At 42.0% G+C, this 18,323-nt stretch overlaps 1 protein-coding gene across 1 annotated transcript in view; it reads right to left on the bottom strand.

Moving 5' to 3' along the window:
- CFAP299 (cilia and flagella associated protein 299) overlaps positions 1–18,323 on the bottom strand; it is a 534,984-nt gene that overhangs the window by 455,667 nt on the left and 60,994 nt on the right. Inside the window, exon 2 of the mRNA XM_063425365.1 lies at positions 11,977–12,107. Within this exon, the coding sequence (XP_063281435.1) occupies positions 11,977–12,107 (131 nt within the window). The remainder of the gene's footprint in view (positions 1–11,976; positions 12,108–18,323) is intronic.

The following is an 18,323-nucleotide window of genomic DNA, read 5'->3' on the forward strand; positions in this document are numbered from 1 at the left end:
ATAAACATTTACTTTCCAATATTTATTTTTCTGTCCTCTATTGTCAATACCAACATGTCACCTGATAAAGAACTATTTTAAGCCACTTTCATATTTACAAAGTGTTTTGTTGGGCCATGCTGAATGGACTTGGCATATATATCCTAAACCAGAAATGAGAATTGTTGTTTTACTCATTTGAGGAGTGGCCATTATAAGATAAAAAAATATATAAATCTTAAATTCATTATTTGCACTTGATATGCACCAGACTTCAAACTTAGCAGAGACATATGATGTTTCACAGACTGATATATTGAAAAGTGTTAGCTAGGTTTAAAACTTCTACTCACAACCATTGCTGAGTGAAAAATGTAATCCTGGCAAGTAGAACTTCACCCTTGATTAGTGTACCCAGCGCCAGCGGGGGAACTACCGCAGGTTCAGGGGCACTGGGGCCTGCTTGCTGATCAGGCCCTTTAGTATTGCTCCAGTCCTTTAACAGTGCAACAGGGCCCTTTTCACATAGGCAATGCTGGGAGGAAGTGAGTGCCTGAATATTCAAGGTTGGGTGTGAGAGAACGTGTGCGATTTAGAGTTAGAAAACATGAGAATTACATTTTCATTGTGCAAATAAATGCCATGTTTTTGACAAGACCTTGTCTTTGCAAATTGATTTATTTATAAAATATTTTACCAGGAAAGAATACATTGAGATTTCTCTCGTTTTCAATTATGTCCTGGCAGGGCCGTCTTTAATATTGACCGGACCCTGTGCACCATTTGCTTGGGGATCCCGCACGGCTCCTCTTCTTAGTCACAGTGGGAGGAAGTGACTCGCAGGCGTCACTTCCTCCCAGCTCTGCCGAAACGCAAGGGGCCATACCCACCTCCTTAATGTTCGGGACGACGGCCCCATGGGGGACAAATATAGAGGGCAGCAGGGCCCACGAGGCAGCTGCTTTGGGCCCCCCAAGACTAACTGGGCATGGGGCAGCTGCCCAGTTTGCCCCGCGTTAAAGACGGCCCTGTGTTCTGGGCCCACAAATGCTGACTAATATTGCACATTGCTGTCCAGTCTGTTTTCTATAATAATATAATAATAATACCTACAACAATATATATATAGCACTTTTCACTTAGTAAGTCCCAAAGTACTTTTAAATGATTCAAAACTGATATACATAATTTAATGTTACCAACTGAAGAGTACTTGTTTTTTGATCTGAGAAAGTTGAAAAGACAAGCATGCCCTTCTGGTGATGAAACCTGTGTTTCTAAGGTTCAAAGAGGTACTTAGCTAACGGAATATCACAGGCGAATACCTACTGTAACCAAGTAGAAAATTTCAAGAACTGTCTCCAATTCATGTTTACCTTCACTCTCAACCATGACTGATGCCAAATCAATATTGGCCTTGCAAGCCCACATAATTATCTGGACGTCTGCCAAGGGCTGGTCCGTGAGTGGCATCTCATGTGTTTACCAAATTACAGCAATGGTATTAGTAAAGCAGGTGTAGTCCAGTTTGCCAACAATAATGTAAAAAGCTATTTCCTGCATCTCAATCCCTCAATCACTGCTAAATGCCAAAAAACAATTAGCGCTCACTGAAATCTTCCATAATCCAAATCACTTTTTTCAAACTTTTGGTACCATATTACTGAAGTTTCCATCATAAAAAGGCATAGTATTTATGATTCACAAATGCAAAAATATAATTTTATAATGATTTCCGGTACTTAGTATAAAGTTAATGTCATCAAAGGTTCTCTGGACTGAGAATACAGTTGAAATAGCATCTCTAACCATTACACAATTTGCTCACATTTGGCAATACACACATATGGGGAAAACCAGATGCAAATAAAAATCTGACCTCATCCATGTCAAATGTAAAAAGTATCTTCTTTCAGCCATACTTCCCCAAATGGAATTAAGCTAAATACAATTTTGTTTAAAAAGTAACATTTTAATGGGGGTAGGGATAAAGGGTTTTCTATAAAAATCGATTATTACTATGGGTGGACGAAATAGCTTAGCAATTAGCACTTAAAATATGGCAACTATGATATTAAATGCGTATAGGGGGCCACGTCTAACTGTAAATCAATACTTTGCAAATTCTCTCGGAAGAAAACAAGCATGTATATTTTAGTTTTTTTTCCGTAAAAGTAACTTGCTTTATCTACATCTATAAGTCTAAACATCAGGGTAGAATGCAAAATGTATAGATTTCAGGTCCTAATTATTGCCTCTCTTGCCCCTCCTCAATATACAAACATCAGACCACAGGGCTATTTCAACTGCAGCCATGGCATACTATTTCAAAGTCTCCGCTGAGAGACTGGCAGCAGCAACACAACAGGTTTCGCTACCACATGAAAATGGACACACCTTTTATTAAATACAGAGCTAGAACCAATGCATTCCTTTTTCAGGAGATATGAGGTAGCCTCACAAACCCAATCATATGTGATGGTTGTGTACATCAGTGTTTCTAAACCTTGCAAGGAGAAGTCCCGCTCCAGGTCTAAAACTAATTCCCAAGTACAAACTAGATAGATGGTGGCACTTATGCAGAGGTCAGGATAAAGACCGGTGGATCAGTGTCACAATGCCCTGTAATAACTCTCCCAGAAGGGAATAACCCTTATTTGTAAGTAAATAGAAAGAAAAGAAGGGACCAGAGAGAGTCCCTGAGGTGGAGAGTTATAATGAAAAAATGGGGAGTCCCTACCTTTAATAATCCTAATGGGAGAAAACAAACAATAGGGAAAGAATAGGACAGGTAAAACAAGGGTAAGGGGTAATGCCGGTAGAAAATAGTATCACAGGTCCCCCTTGAAATAAGGAGGTAGCCTAACTATATATATATATCCTTAGCTTACTAGGCTTCCCCTTAGCCCATGTGACGGGATCTAAGATGGTAGGTGAAACTTGCTGCGAACGGAGGAGCAGTAAAGGGAAAATCCTCTATCAGGGGACACACACAAGGTCCCAATGTAAACCTTAACAGGACTAGTAGGTGAAGAGGACTGACCCTAAATACCTCGGCACTATATGAGGAGCACTAGTGCCTACTGTGACCAGAGTCCCTATAGCTCCCCCAGACAAGACCCTTGTAGTGCAGAGCAGCGAGAGACCCCTAAAAAGGGACACACAAGATCCCAAATTAATCTAAGCAGGAACGCTGAGAAAAGAGGTCTGACCCTAAATACCTCGGCACTATGTAGGAGCAGCTAGTGCCTACTATAACCAGAATCCCTGCCTGTCCAGATAGGTAAAAATAAATTAAATTAAGTTAATAAATCAAATCCATTAGTGCTACCAAGAGTGTGAAAAAAAGAGAAAATTAAGTCTAGCTCGACGCGCGTTTCGGCGTGTCAGCACGCCGTCGTCAGGAGCAGTGAACTGTTTAGATTCCCAATGCTGGTTTAAATACCTCTCAGTGTAATCGTTCCGTTAGTGTTGCCGGCTGTGTGTACCACGTGGTCTGCCGTACTCCCTCGGTACTCATTGGTCTGTGCATGGTGCTGGTCCCTCCCCACAGCAGTAATTGGTCTGACTCATTTCCAGTCCCTCCTCTTGCTAGCCGCGTCATCTGACGCGGTTCTAGTCAGACGCGGTTCTAGTCAGAGGACACTGGCACACACACACACACACATTTACACACTGATAGGACAGTGACACAGTCACTGACAGACACACACAATTATTTGACACACACTCACTAACAGACACACTCACTGATTTCACATCCTAGGTTGCCAGTTTACTGGGTGGAGCCTCTGGCAAACCTGCAGCTCTAATTGTGTCTGGGTCTGTCCGGGCCACTGGACCACCCAGACAGATCCAGTAAGATATGGAAAAATTTGGGATGGCAGTCAGGCACCAGCGGCGCTGCCATTACTCACACAGCGCTGCACTACCTTCTGGCCGGCACCATGCTGCACTACCTACTGGCTGGCGCCTGGCTGCACTACCTACTGGGTGGCTGTACTTGATCCCATTACTTGCGGACGCAGCGCCAGTGGCCGTCCCAGGAGATCCTTCACCCTGTGCGCGTATAACTTACACAGCAGGAAGTGGGGCTGATACAAGGAGTAACAAGATGCCAGGCAGCAAACTGATATATGAAATTAAGGTAAGTGTGTGTTTGAGAGATTGTGTCTGTCTGCATGTGTGTGTGTCAGTCTGCATAGGTCAGTGTGTGTGTGTGTGTGTCAGTCAGTCTGCATGGGTCTGTGTGTGTGTGTGTTTGTGTGTCAGTCTGTATGGGTCTGTGTGTATGACAGTCTGCATGGGTCTGTGTGTGTCAATCTGCATGGGTCTTTTTGTGTGTGTGTGTGTGTGTTTGTGTGTGTGTGTGTCTGTGTCAGTTTGCATGGGTCTCTGCGTGTGTGTGCGCCAGTGTCAGTCTGCATGACCCAGTGTGGGTGACAGAACACATGGGTCAGTGTACGTCCGTTTGCATAAGTCAGTGTGTGTGTGTGTGTCATTCTACATGGTTCAGTGTGTGTGAGTCAGTCTGCTTGGGTAAGTGTGTGCATGGGTCGCTGACTGAGTTTGTGGACCATTACATGTGAGTGAATGTGTGTGTATGTGTCAGTAATTGCATTTGTGCACATAGGCCAGTTTTAATTTAAAAAAAAACCAATACTTTCAAATACTTTAAATAGTGTTAGGAATATAAACCTGTATTCCGAATACTGTAGTGTTTCTATTAGTAAACAGATTCTGACTGAGACTGAGAGCCTCTGGGGCCCCCGGGCAAAATTAGATCCCAGGCCCTTTGAAGGCCAAATATATGTGCATTAAATAAATGTTAAATTTAACTCTCACATAATACGGCATTCCTTTGGATGTGTATATTGTGAAGAGCTGTGTATCCTTGTCTCAGTGTCCCCATGTGTATCTGTGTCCCCATGTCTCCAAGTGTCTCAGCATCCCCAAAGGTATCCATGTGTCCCCATGTCTCATAGTGTCCCCTAGTGTCTTAGTGTTCCCATGTCTCCCTGCAACCTTTACCCCATCCCTCACTTCTCTGAGCTGTAGGCTGTCTCTGCAGGCTGGGAGATGCTGTCTGGACTCTTTGTGCTGTGTAGCTGCTCCCCCGCAGATCAGTGAGTAGAGCAATGCAGGTATATGCTGTAAATTCCTATCCCTGCCTCTCTCCACACACACAGCGACCCTTACTGGCCGGTAATGGTATTGCAGAGTAATCTCTGTTTATACTGAGAAAAATACCGGCATTTGTATTGCCGGTATTACTGCAATATCGGTACTGGCCAGGCAGCCTCAAATAAATAAATACCGGCCAGGTGAACAACTAAGAGTAGTGTGTGTATAAAAAAAAATTTTTTTTTTTTTTTTTTTTTAAATCAATGGGCCTATTCCATGGGCCTGGGCCTGGAGCTGCAGCTCCATCAGCCCCTATGTTAATCCGGCCCTGTTCATCAGGGACCCCACAACTGATCAATTAACCCCTTAACGACGAGTGACAGACAAGGTCCGTCACTCAGGGGATTGCCTTAACGACGAGTGATGGACCTTATCCATCACTCGTTAAAATTAACCCCAGATCGACGCAATCACGGGGTTAATGGTGCTCCGGTCTGCCTCTGTATTAGAGGCAGACCGGGAGCACCGACTTGTGCTCTCCCAGCACATGTGCCCGCTCTGACAGCATGTCAGAGCGGGCACATGTGCTCAGTATACTCACCTTATGCCTCCCTGCACTTCCGGGTTCACTGTGAAGTGCAGGGAGACAGATCTTCACTGATCCTGCCCCCTGTAAAAAAATAAATAAAGCTAAATTAAAATCCCACCCCCCTTTACTCAGTTTAATAAAAAAATTAACCCCGTCCCTGCCAATTGATCACTGACTACAGTGATCAATTGGCAGGGATTACATTTTTCAGATTTTTTTTTTAACCCCTGAGGGTTAATTCTCTCTCTTTTTTTTTAACCCTCAGGGGTTAAATTTATTTTATTAATTAATTTAAATATTTTAAAATTATAAATTTAGCTAGCTGGGGAGGGTGGAAGTTAGTGAGGAACTGGGGGATTTAGTGTTAGGCTAACTAGGGGTTAACGTTAAAGAAAGTTTTAAAATAAGCTTTAAAAAGTTAAAAAATTAAGTTAAAAAAAAAGTTTTAATAATGTTTAAGTAACGAATAAAAAAAAAAAAAAAAAAGCTTTACCCACACCAAATAAAAATTAACCCTTCCCTGCCAGTCGATCACTGCCTACAGTGATCAAAATACAGATCACAGTATTATACTGTGATCTAATTTTTTTAACCCCTGACGATTAACTTTTATTTATTTTTTAACCCTCAGGGGTTAAATTTATTTAATTAACTAATTTAAATATTGAATAATTAAATATTTTGCTAGCTGGGGTGGGTGGGAGTTTTGGGAAAATGGGGAATTTACTGTTAGTGCTGCTTACTGCTAGTTAGGGGTTAACGGTAAAAAAAAAAAGCTTAGAAAAATGTTAAATCTGTAAAAAGAAGTTTTAAGAAAGTTTAAGAAACTTTAAAAAAATTAATAAGCAAAACAAAAGTTTAAAAAATATAGTTTTAAAAAGTAAAAAAATACATTTAAAAACGCTCATTACCACTACACCTGGAACAAACTAGAGAAAAAATTATCCCACGCCTAGGTTAAAAATATGCCTTTTGAATTACCCCAGGGTGTATTCTTTAATAAATAGTATGTGTTTGTGGGGAAGTTTCAATAACCAACAATCTAAACTACTCCAAATTGGAACATGGGCACAGCGTAAAACTTCAAAGTTAGAAAAAAACTGAATGGCTGCGTCTCAATTGTGCCCCTTCAACATCCACATATACCTGGCAAAGGTACATACGAGGGTATTGCTGTACTCAGACCGCATAGCTGAGCAACATACTAAGTATTTTACAGTCGTAGCACACATAAGGTTTGCAAAATATACTGTGCAAACTCACTTTGTGTGTCAAAAAGGCAGAAAAAACGCTTACTACCACTACACCTGGTACAAGTCAGCGGAAAAATGATCCCACGCTAAGGTTCAAAATATGCCTTTTGAAATACCCTGACATGTCTTCTTTAATAAATGGTATGGCTTTATGGGGTATTTGGATTATATAGCCTGGTAAAATACTCTAAAATGGGATATGGGCACAGCGTAAAAATTGAAAGTTTGAAAAAAAATGGAATGGCTGTGTCCCAAATGTGCCCCTCCGATCAGGGCCGGCGCGTCTATAAGGCGGCCCAGGCGGCCGCCTTAGGGCGCCCGAGTAGGGGGGGGCGCAAAAATCCGAATCCCCAGCCATCGGCTAGGTATTCGGATTTTTATAATACCGCAGCCTACCTTGCCCTGCTGAGGCTGCCTGCTTCCCTTACTGACGGTCCGGACCGGAGGTGAAGTTTCTGCCGCGCCGCCCACTCCTGATGATGTCAGGAGGAGGGCGCGACTTACACCTCCCCCAGAGTCCCCTGCGGTCCACCGTCGGATGCATCAGGGCCGGGCTCCCTCTGCTGGCTCCAATATGGCGGCCCCCATGACAGAGTGGAGCCTGCCCGCGTTTGGAGCCAGGCCAGCCCGGAGAAAACTGGAACAGGAAGATAAGGGAAGGGGAGGGTGGCAGATAGGCCCAGGCGGACTTCAGTTTAATATGGTGAGCAGAGTAGGTGGCTTGACTTCCGCCGCCGCCCCCTCCCCCTTCCCCTGACTCCATATTGTCCAAGTCCTGTAGGCAGGCAGCAGCAGACTTACTTTGGAAGAGCTGCCTCTTCTGCAAGACTGCTCCCCATAGTGTTGGAGTGCCTGCAGTCTCCTCAGATCCCCATCACTTTAGAATTGGCTGCCAGCACTTGAAGGGTGTAAGTTTGAAATGTTTTTATAATTAATTATTTTATTTTTTTTTAAAGTTTTTTTTACATTTTTTTTTTTTAATTCTTTATTTTTATTTTGGTTGTGCATAAAATAACATTGGGCTTGCACAGCTCCAACAGCTGTTGCAAGCATTTCTTTGACAGGTATTACAAACATAACATGGTATAGTGAGTACTTTCACAGCATTTATATCTATATTTGCTTTGTTATCTGGTGCCGCATGCTAGCAGCCCATGAGGGCGTAAGATTAACCAGCTAGTGTCCCGTACGGGCATAAGACAGACAGTACAGTATAGCTCGCTAGTTGCCCATGCGGGTGTAGGGAACAAACAGTAAAATATATCACTCTGGTAACTCATGTGGTGTTAACGGTAAAGCACAGTGATAATGCTCTCTGGTAACTCTCTGGTAATGTTAATAAAATATACTTTACAAAACCACAAATTTGTTCTTATTTTTCTCAAAAAAACAAACAAACAAAAAAACACATGTTACATATATAAAATAACTATAACGTAATGGAGGGGTTTTGGTGAAAAGAGCTTGTCCCTGCAGTCTGACAGATGTAAATATTGCATTTCATAAGAAAAGGCAGAGTTTACATTTGCTTCTAAGGACATCTCTAGTGGCTGTAAAATGGCTTTATCTCTTAAAAAAAGTGTGCATGTGTTTATCTATCTAAATATCTTTACAATCTATTGTTTTGTCACACCTCTAAAAGATTTTAGAAACTGCAAGAAAAAATTATGGGGGGGGGGGGGGGCGGCAAAATACTCCTTCGCCTGTGTAGACAAAATTCCTTGCACCGGCCCTGCCTCCGATGTCCACATATACCTGGCAAAGGTACATACGGGGGTATTTTTGTACTCAGAAGACGTAGCTGAGCATAATTTGGGTTTTTTTAACTTAGTGGCACATATGAAATATACAAAATGCCCAGCAAAAATGCAATCCGTATGTAAAAAAATGCCCCAAATTATTTTTTACCACATACTTTGGCATATATTGGTGAAAAAACGGGGGCATGCTAACGCACAATATGCACCTTATGAGATACCCTGGAGTGTCTACTTTTACAAATGGTGGGCCATTGTGTTTTTTTTTTTTTTGAACAGTCAAACTACTATAATACCCCAAATGGAAGCATAGGCACATTAAATCCGTCTCTCAAAATTCTACTGTGAATACTGAAAAGGACAGGTCTCCTATATGGCACTGTAGCTTCACAAAATAGTGCCAAAGACATACAATGGGGGTGTCAGTTTACTCAGCAGATGTAACTGAACACAAAATAAAACTTTGTACATGAATAGCACACACCAACTTTACAAAATACACATCAGAAGTTCTTTGTTATAAGTTTGTGTGCCAAACCCCCCAAAAAAACAAAATTTTACTCCAATATTTAGCAGAGGTTGGCGGTGAAATGGCTACGTAGAAAGTGTCAAAACAACTTTAGGTAAATAGCATGTGGTGTCTACTATATATAAATATATACTTTTTGGGGGCAATTTTGTTTTCTTTTATGGCTAATAAGCTTACAAGACAAACATACCAAATTCTAAAATCGCTCCACATTAAAAGTTTATTTTACTCCTTGTGCTTTGTGACCTGTAACTACCAAAAAAAAAAACATAAAATCCCAGACACATTATCTATTCTGTAATTCAGAACAACTAAATGAATTTTTAATTACTTTACTTAACCTGCACTAGTTTTGCACACATTATTATTGCAAAAAACTGTAAAAAAAATTTCTGTATTTTTTATAATAAATAAGCATTTATGTAGATATATGTTACATCAAATTAAAGCCCTTTCTGTCCTTTAAAAAACGGTATATAATATGCGTCAGTGCAATAAATTAGTAAAATGCAAATTGCAGTTGAACGCAAACAGCAAAAAATTAGAGATTTAAAGAGAGATTTTTTTTTTTTATATATATATATATATATATATATATACGCACATACATACATACATACATACACACACACACACATATATGTGTTCCATTAGAGAACTGAAACGTTGATTCACCTTGGCAGAAGCCTGAATAAAAAGATAAGGTTTTTTTCACACTATTTTGAAGTCCCTGGAGTGCTATCTTCATATGATTTATATATATATATATATATATATATATATATATATATATATATATATATATATATATATATATATATATATACACACATATATATACACACACACACACACATACACACATACAGAATATAATTTCTACACAATAATTACCATAACACCCATGCATTAATATACAAGGATAAAACATACTATTTCTCTCAACTGGCGGCCAGTGATCGGCTGAGATTGTCAGATTATGATCACAGACTATCACTGACACGGACTAAACTCTCTTCATACTGTTGTTGTTATGGTGCTTGGAGTGTTCCTATAAGGAAACATACAATTTGAACTATGCTTTAACAGCGTTATTCATAAAAGTGAGAAATTCTGGGAGTTCAAAATGGATTTTGAGTGAATTTCTAATTTAGACCAAATTAGCCAAATTGGGAAAAAAATCTCCAATTCAGCTATGTTTGCAGTTTGGCTATTTGTACTTAAATATGAAATTCATTTAGAATTTCTGACAATTTTATGTGATGTCATGACATGGGCGGATCATATGGGTTGGGCATTGTGATGTCACAACATCGGTGGAGCCCCAGCCCTGCATAAAAGTCCCTATTGGTGCAATGGTCAGGTATCCCAATACTTTGCTCTATGTAGTGTTTGTTGTAAACATGTTATACTATTGCTTTTTTCTATTTTTTTTCCAAATGAGTCAGGAATATAAACTGTAATAATTAGAAGGTAGCAACAGTAAAAGGAAAACTATATGGTAAGTAACACAAACCATGTATTCCTAACCCTATAGTGTTAAAACCACCAACTAGCCCCCCTGATCCCCTTTGCCTTCCTAAATATAGTAAAATCTTACTTATATGTATGTCTGCAACTCCTGCCTCTTCCCTTGTCTGCTCCAGATCCTGCCTGCTGACATCATAAGAAGTGGTGGTCTGAGCCACTTACAATGCTTCCCCATAGGATTGGCTGAGACTGTCAAGGAGGCAGATCAGGGGCAGAGCCAGCACAAGTCATACACAGCCCTGGTCAATCAGCATCTCCTCACAGAGATTAATTGAATCAATGCTTCTCTATGAGGAAATTCCAGTGTCTGCATGCAGAGGGTAGCCATCAGAGGAGTGGCCAGTGGAGTTATCCCTAGACTTTAATGTAAACACTGCATTTCTCTCAAAATACAGTGTTCACTGCAAAAAGCCTGAAGGGACTGACTATACTCACCAGAAAAAATACAATAAGCTGTAGTTGTTCTGGTGACTATAGTGTCCCTTTAAGAGGCTTTAACACATTAGCGTTCAACCATTCCTTACTATATATGCCAGAAAATGCATATTTAGATAGTGATCCTTTAAATATACATCACTATTTAAAATGTAAGTGAAATGAAATAAACTCCTTCCTACTTAGTAAATAAGTTCTGTAAATAACACATTTTTTTATTTATATGATTTAGTTTCCTGAAGCTTTATCAGGCACGGTCATGTAACTGACTAAGATTTAATGAGCCTTCTGGAAAGGAACTATGCATGTTGCTGAATATGTTACTGCTTTTATGATTGGTGCAAAACTGTTTCGGTGATCAAACATAAAGAGGGAAACTACTAAGTAAGTTTGATCTTAGTGTCACAAAGAAAACACATGGGATAATCTGGGCAATGATTATTCCTGATCTGTTTCAGGACATGCCTTTCTTCAGAGTACATTTTAAGAAAATATATATCGTCAGTTTGCTTTCATTATACTCTACTGGTTGTTCGTGCATATTTTGTATGTTTATACTCATTTCATAAATTAGTAGCTTCCAGTCAAATGTGGTTGCATAGCGGATATCTTCCAGCTCCCTCACCCTAATTGATCTGCACAACATGTGTCCCATGGTAGAATGTCAGACCTGTAACTAGTGTCCTTGCTTGAACAGCATGCCAATAAAACTGTTTCTAATCATAAAGCGGAGTTGCAAAGAATGTGCCTCTCTGGTTACTAAACACATCTGGAGCTTACTTTTGTTGAGTTCGTTGGGAGAGCCGAGAAGCTTCTGCGGCTGCCTTCCTTGCTTCAAACTCTTCTCTTTTCAGCACCTCTCCACTTCCTCGGTAGCCCAGTTCCACAAGTTGGCGGGCCAGAACTTCATCCTGAACGAAACATGAAAGACAATTGCGTCAACACAACCCAAATATATAAAGAATGGCCCACAATGCAGCAGATACCCTTTCAAAATTTCAAAAGTTATGGCAACAATGGAAGACATCACACAGAGATGAGGTTGGCTGTTCCCCAGATCTAGCTGTCTTACTTTCCTTCCTTTTTGTCTTCCCACTTCAACCTCCTTTCTTTCCACTTTATTCTAAACCTTATTTTCTCATTTCTTTTTTCTTTTCCATCTACCAATGCAGTGCAAGAAATGCTATTACATATGTTGCTCTAAGAGGTTTGACAGCACATTACGACACATGTCGTGCTCAGCACAGGTTACGACACAACTCTCTCCCATCAATGTGATTTGACTTTCCAGTACTTTGATGTTGCACAATGTGTAAACAGTAATTTTACGCTATACGCAGGGATGTGGAATTTATATCGCATGACACCCAAGACATGCAGTTCTGGCAAATTGGGGGAGGGCTTTGGTGCGGTAAAAAGACTGTCCGCCGTGGACAAGACCTGGCTGGGGCCAGAGTACACCTACAGGCATGAGAAGGGGCGAGAAGCTGCAGCAATTCCTCGCAACGCACAGAGTTTATGGCCGCCAGGATACAGAATGATGTCATATAAAGGGAAGGGGAAAAGCTGCAGACTGACTGCTGGCCATGAAGGCTGCTGGTAATGTGATGTACTGGTGCTGTATTGTATGTTGGTCAGATGTAGTTTTACTGAATGGCTCAGTGTGTGTCAGATTGTGTGTGAGTATGGAGTGTGTGTATGGGTCAAATAGTGTGTATGTCAGAATGACAGTGTATGGGTCAGTGATTGTGTGTCATAGAAAGTGTATGTAGGTTAGTGAGGACAAGGATTTAAAGAATAAAAATCTGAATCACATTACTTTAAAAATACAACCAACACACCACACACAGTGCATACAGACAACACGCAGGGTAAATATAGCCAGCACACATCACACACACAGTACATACAGGCAGCACACACAAACACACACAGTACATACAGGCAGCACACAAACATGCACACATTATATCAGGGACATTTTAGCCGCGAGGCAAACAAGGCATCTGCCTTGGGCGGCATTTTCCAGGGGGCGGCAAAAAAAGCCGCCCCCAAATGCCCAGGGCGGCTAACTGACATGCTGGGCTGGGCGGGCGGCGCTGGTGGGTGGCTGGCGAGGGAGCACTTCCTCTGACCTGTCTGCTCAGCTTATTCGCGCGCCGCAGAGTGAGGCTGGGAGTCATATTCCGTCTCCCAGCCTCACTCTGCGACGTGCGAGGGAGCTGAGTAGACAGCTCAGGGGAAGTGCTCCCTCGCCAGCCGCCCGCCCGCCAATGCCGCCCGCCCAGCCCAGCAGCCACTGGACCCCCAGGGAGGAAGAGAACCCCGCCCCCAGCATTTCCAAAGGTAAGGAGGCTGGGGGGGTTACATTTAAAAAACAAATATGTGTTAAATATGTGAGTGTGTATGTATGTCTGTTAGTGTGTGTGTGTGTGTGTCTGTTAGTGTGTGTATATGTCTGTTAGTGTGCGTGTGTGTATGTGTATGTCTGTTAGTATGCGTGTGTATGTCTGTTAGTGTGTGTGTGTGTATGTCTGTTAGTGTGTGTGTGTCTGTTAGTGTGTGTGTGTGTGTCTGTTAGTGTATGCGTATCTGTCAGTGAATGTGTGTGTATTTAGAAGGCGGGGGAAGGGTTGGGTGGGGGTGGCGCGGGCGCCTGAGTTTTGTCCTGCACAAAACCAGGATACACCACTGCATTACATATAGGCAGAGAATGCGCACACACACACACTACATACAGCCAGCACACAACACACATTACAAATTACATACGGCCAGCACACAAACTGATTATATGCAGCTAACACACAGTATGACAAAGGGAAAAACTACACTTTAGTTTTGCAAAATAAATACAAATGGCAACTGAAGCAATATACCCTTTTTCTAACTATAGCAAAGCTAGAGAATATTTCCAGAATAGTTATTTTTGCTTTCATTTTTCCACTCCAATTTAATTTGTGAAAAAAAGAGTTTAGCAGATATACAATATCCACAGCTCCAGGCATGGCCTTCCCAGACTTTGTTAGTGACATTATTTTGTGTCAAGACAATTAGATTATCCTGATGGACAAGTAGATTGGGCTACCATTTTAGTCCTTTAGACAAGTGGTTAAAAAAATAAAATACAAATAAAAAATAAAAAAAAAGAATTGCACACCCCTGTATATGTTTACTGCATCTTTACTTTATTGTATGAGTTACCTTTATAATGCTTTAAAAATTGTTCAATAAAAAGGGATTAAAAAAACAACAACGGGAGGACTTTAGGCGAGTTGTGGGCTGCAGCCACAAACCAAACTTCTGAAAATTAAAATAATGAGACGTGTGTTGGGATGTCTGTTTGCAGAGCTGTGCAGGAGTAGACAAGAAGCCTGAATTTGTGCAAGTCCTTTGTTCGTCCAGCATTGTGTGCTCTAAATTCACTCCAGGCCAGGACTGACCCAGGACTGTCTACCAAACTACAATGAGTATGATATCCCTGGTGTTCTTGTCAGTGTCTGCAGGGTAAGAATACACAGCAATCGTGACATACATAACACACTTCAGTGGTTATTTGTAGCAATGAGTCTGCGTCTCGTAGAAAATGAACACATTTCTGTGAATGCTCCTTCTTACTACGCAAGTGTGCAAGTCATAGTCCTACATGTTCTACATGTGTAGGACTATTTACATTAAGATATGTGGCCATTCATTATTACTTTCCCCTCAGACCAAATCAGGGCCGTCCCGTGCATTTTTAAATTACAGCGGCCCACTAAAAAGGTGGCGGGCCGGATAGGGTGTGTTTTGTCATCACCAATTTTGGTTCAATGCTCTTCCAGGGCCTACCAAGCGCAGAGCTCTGCTGAAGAGCTCTAGCATGAGAAAAAGACCCTGTATTTGTTTTGCACAGCGGAAGCAAATTTAATAACATACTTGCACTGTGTTTGCTTGAAATTTGTCTCTGGTGCCTCCATAGATGGGATACCAGGAGACAAAAATGCCAGGAAGGAGTATGGTGCAGTGTGTGTAAGGGGTGTAGTGTGTGTGTGAGGATGCTGTGAGTGTCAGGGGTGCAGTGTGTGCGAGTGAGGGTGCTGTGAGTGCCAGGGGTGAAGTGTGTTTGTGTGTGAGTGAGGATGCTGTGAGTGTCAGGGGTGCAGTGTGTGTGTGTGTGCTGTGAGTGTCAGGGGTGCAGTGTGTGTGTGTGTTTGAGGATGTTGTGAGTGTCAGAGGCGCAGTGTGTATGTGTGCTGTGTGTGAGTGATAGGTGCTGTGTTTGCATGAGGGTGCTATGTGCATGTGAGGAAGCTGTGTGTGAAAGTGCAGTGTGTGTGAGTGAGGATGCTGTGAGTGTCAGGGGTGCAGTGTGTGTGTGTGTGTGTGTGTGTGTATGTGTGTATGAGGGCGCTGTGAGTGTCAGGGGTGCAGTGTTTGTGTGTTAGGGTGATGTGCGTGTGTGTGTGTTAGGAGTGTAGTGTGTGTGCTGTGTCTGAGTGATGGTTACTGTGTTTGAGTGAGGGTGCTATGTGCGTGTGAGGGTGCAGTGTGTGTGTGTGTGTGTGTGAGGGTGCTGTGAGTGTCAGGGGTGCAGTGTGTGTGTGAGGGTGCTGTGAGTATCAGGGGTGCAGTGTGTGTGTGAGTGAGGGTGCTGTGAGTCTCGGGGCTGCAGTGTGTGTGTGTGTGAGTGAGGGTGCTGTGAGTGTCAGGGGTGCAGTGTGTTTGAGTGAGGGTGCTGTGAGTGTCAGGGGTGCAGTGTGTGTGTGATTATATCACCCCTTCCTTATTACCTTTAGCCTGGGAGGGGGGGGGGGTCATGCTGCTACCATCCCTGGTGGTGCTAGTGGAGTGAACTCTATCCTGTGGGGCTAGAGTTCACTCTCGCAAGACCCGGAGCGAATGTCGCGAGGGGAACCCGGCGGAGCTGCAAGTTAGAGCTCCTCCGGGTTCCTCTCCTGTCTCCCTCCCTGCCGGCGGCCACAATAAACTACATCTATGATCTCCCCACTGGCCCGTCATGGAATGCAGCAGGGCCGGCGCTCGGATAGTGATCCTGTGATCTCTCCTGTTGGCCTCGGCCCATGGCCGCCGCGGCCCACCGTGCATTTGCCCGGTGTGCCCTATGGTTAGTCCGGGCCTGGGCCAAATGTTGCCAGCCCTTCCCTGTACTTTAATCAACACAACGGATAACAACTTCCACTTACAAAACATGCTAGTTTTAAAATAGTTATTCACTGCAATGCTTATTTTTTTTTTAACATATCTATTATGTTTTAAAGATAAATTCTGGTCTGCTTTTATTTCAGATATCAGGTAGCATTGAATGAATTACATCTCATTTAAAGTGTCTCTATCTGGGATCTTTACATACTTTGGAAAGACCCCGATTGGAAACTCTGGTCGCAGAGTACTGGGGAAGGTGAATTTTACTTACCTGAACATGTCTCTCGTGGTCACTGCAATCTTCATCCGGTTGGTACCCTTCTGCTCATTGCGCTTCATCTGTATGCGCAAGAGTAAAACACTGGGGTCAATGGAGGATCCCGCTACCCCATGTGACCCTCCAAAGATAATGCCAATAGAGGCTTCCAACCCTTTTACAGAGTTTAACTCTGTGAAATTACCCTGGATGACCCCATGCTTTGCATGAGGATGTCCAGTGTCTTCATATCCCCCATAGGATGGATAGCATGGATTCAGTGCTTTCCTATGGGGAAGGCCTAATATTCGTGCACTTGCCACGCACGTGCATTAGGTTATCCTCATTGCCAACATTATAAACACGGAGACGGAACCAGCAACGAGGGTCCTCAGCGCTAGAAAGAGATAGGTGTTTAAAGGTTTTTTTAACACTTCCAACAAAGTGGAAGGAAGAAAATAACTTTAGGGTAGAGGGACGATATAGTGTCAGAAATACAGTATTGTAGTAGTGTTCCTCTAAGATGCCATGTTAGGGTTGAGGACACATATATGTTATGGTGCCATCCACGGACTGAGAATGAGATTAATTTAAGATTGGGGGTCTTACCAGGAAATATAAAGACAGAGAGTTATTTCCCCGGGGCTGCTTTAGGTAATCCTCTGGGGCAGGGAAAGGCAATCTTCGGCCCTCCAGATGTTGTGGACTACACCCCCCATAATGCTGGCAAAGCATCAAGGGAGGTGCAGTCCAAAACATCTGGAGTGCCGAAGGTTGCCTATGCCTGCTCTAGGGCAATGTTTTGTTAATAGGACATGAAATATAATACATACAGCAAGTCACTTTTGTAAAACAAATACTTAAATAATTCCATATTTGCTCATGATTTCCCCATAATACTGTATAGATGATAAAATTGGGATATTTAATGTGAACTCAAATATATCTTTTTAAAAAGACAATAGAAAGCGTTTCCGAGAAGCAAGAACAAGTTTACTTGTCATCGACTTTTTTTTTTCTGAATTCTTAGTAGACTATCATGTAGATCTGACATGTTTGCCTTTATATATTTTACATGACCTTAAAATTGTAGTAAGTAAATAGATTGTTAGGTAACAGCATAGGTGGAGCATATGTTTATCCAAGATTAGCATGAGTTAGCCGAATTCATGCTTAAACTCATTTATTAGCGTGAAATACATGCTTTACTTTTTAACTGGCCATAAATTGTATTAACAAGTGCCTAAAATAGGTAACAATATAGTTTGCAGGAATTTGTAATCTAAAAATGATCATTGTAGTAGGGATAGCCATTATAATCTAGCATCAAGTAGTGAAAATGCAATATTTAATTTGACATATTGCATAAACATGGATATTTGCCAATACTCAAAGCACTTCGTAACCATAATATCCTTATGCACCCTTTAAAAATCACAATATTCATAATGTACATATTTGTAGTGATGTCCCGAACTGTTCACTGGCGAATAGTTCCTGGCGAATATCGCTTGTTCGCGTTCGCCACGGATGGCAAACACATGCGCTCTTCGGTCCGCCCCCTATTCGTCATAATTGAGTAAACTTTGACCCTGTACCTCACAGTCAGCAGACACATTCCAGCCAATCAGCAGCAGACCATGCCTCACAGACCCTCCCACCTCCTGGACAGCATCCATTTTACATTCATTGTGAAGCTGCATTCTTAGTGAGAGGAGGGACAGTG

Source organism: Pelobates fuscus, chromosome 6, assembly GCF_036172605.1.
Source record: "Pelobates fuscus isolate aPelFus1 chromosome 6, aPelFus1.pri, whole genome shotgun sequence".
Taxonomy (NCBI): Eukaryota; Metazoa; Chordata; class Amphibia; order Anura; family Pelobatidae; genus Pelobates; species Pelobates fuscus.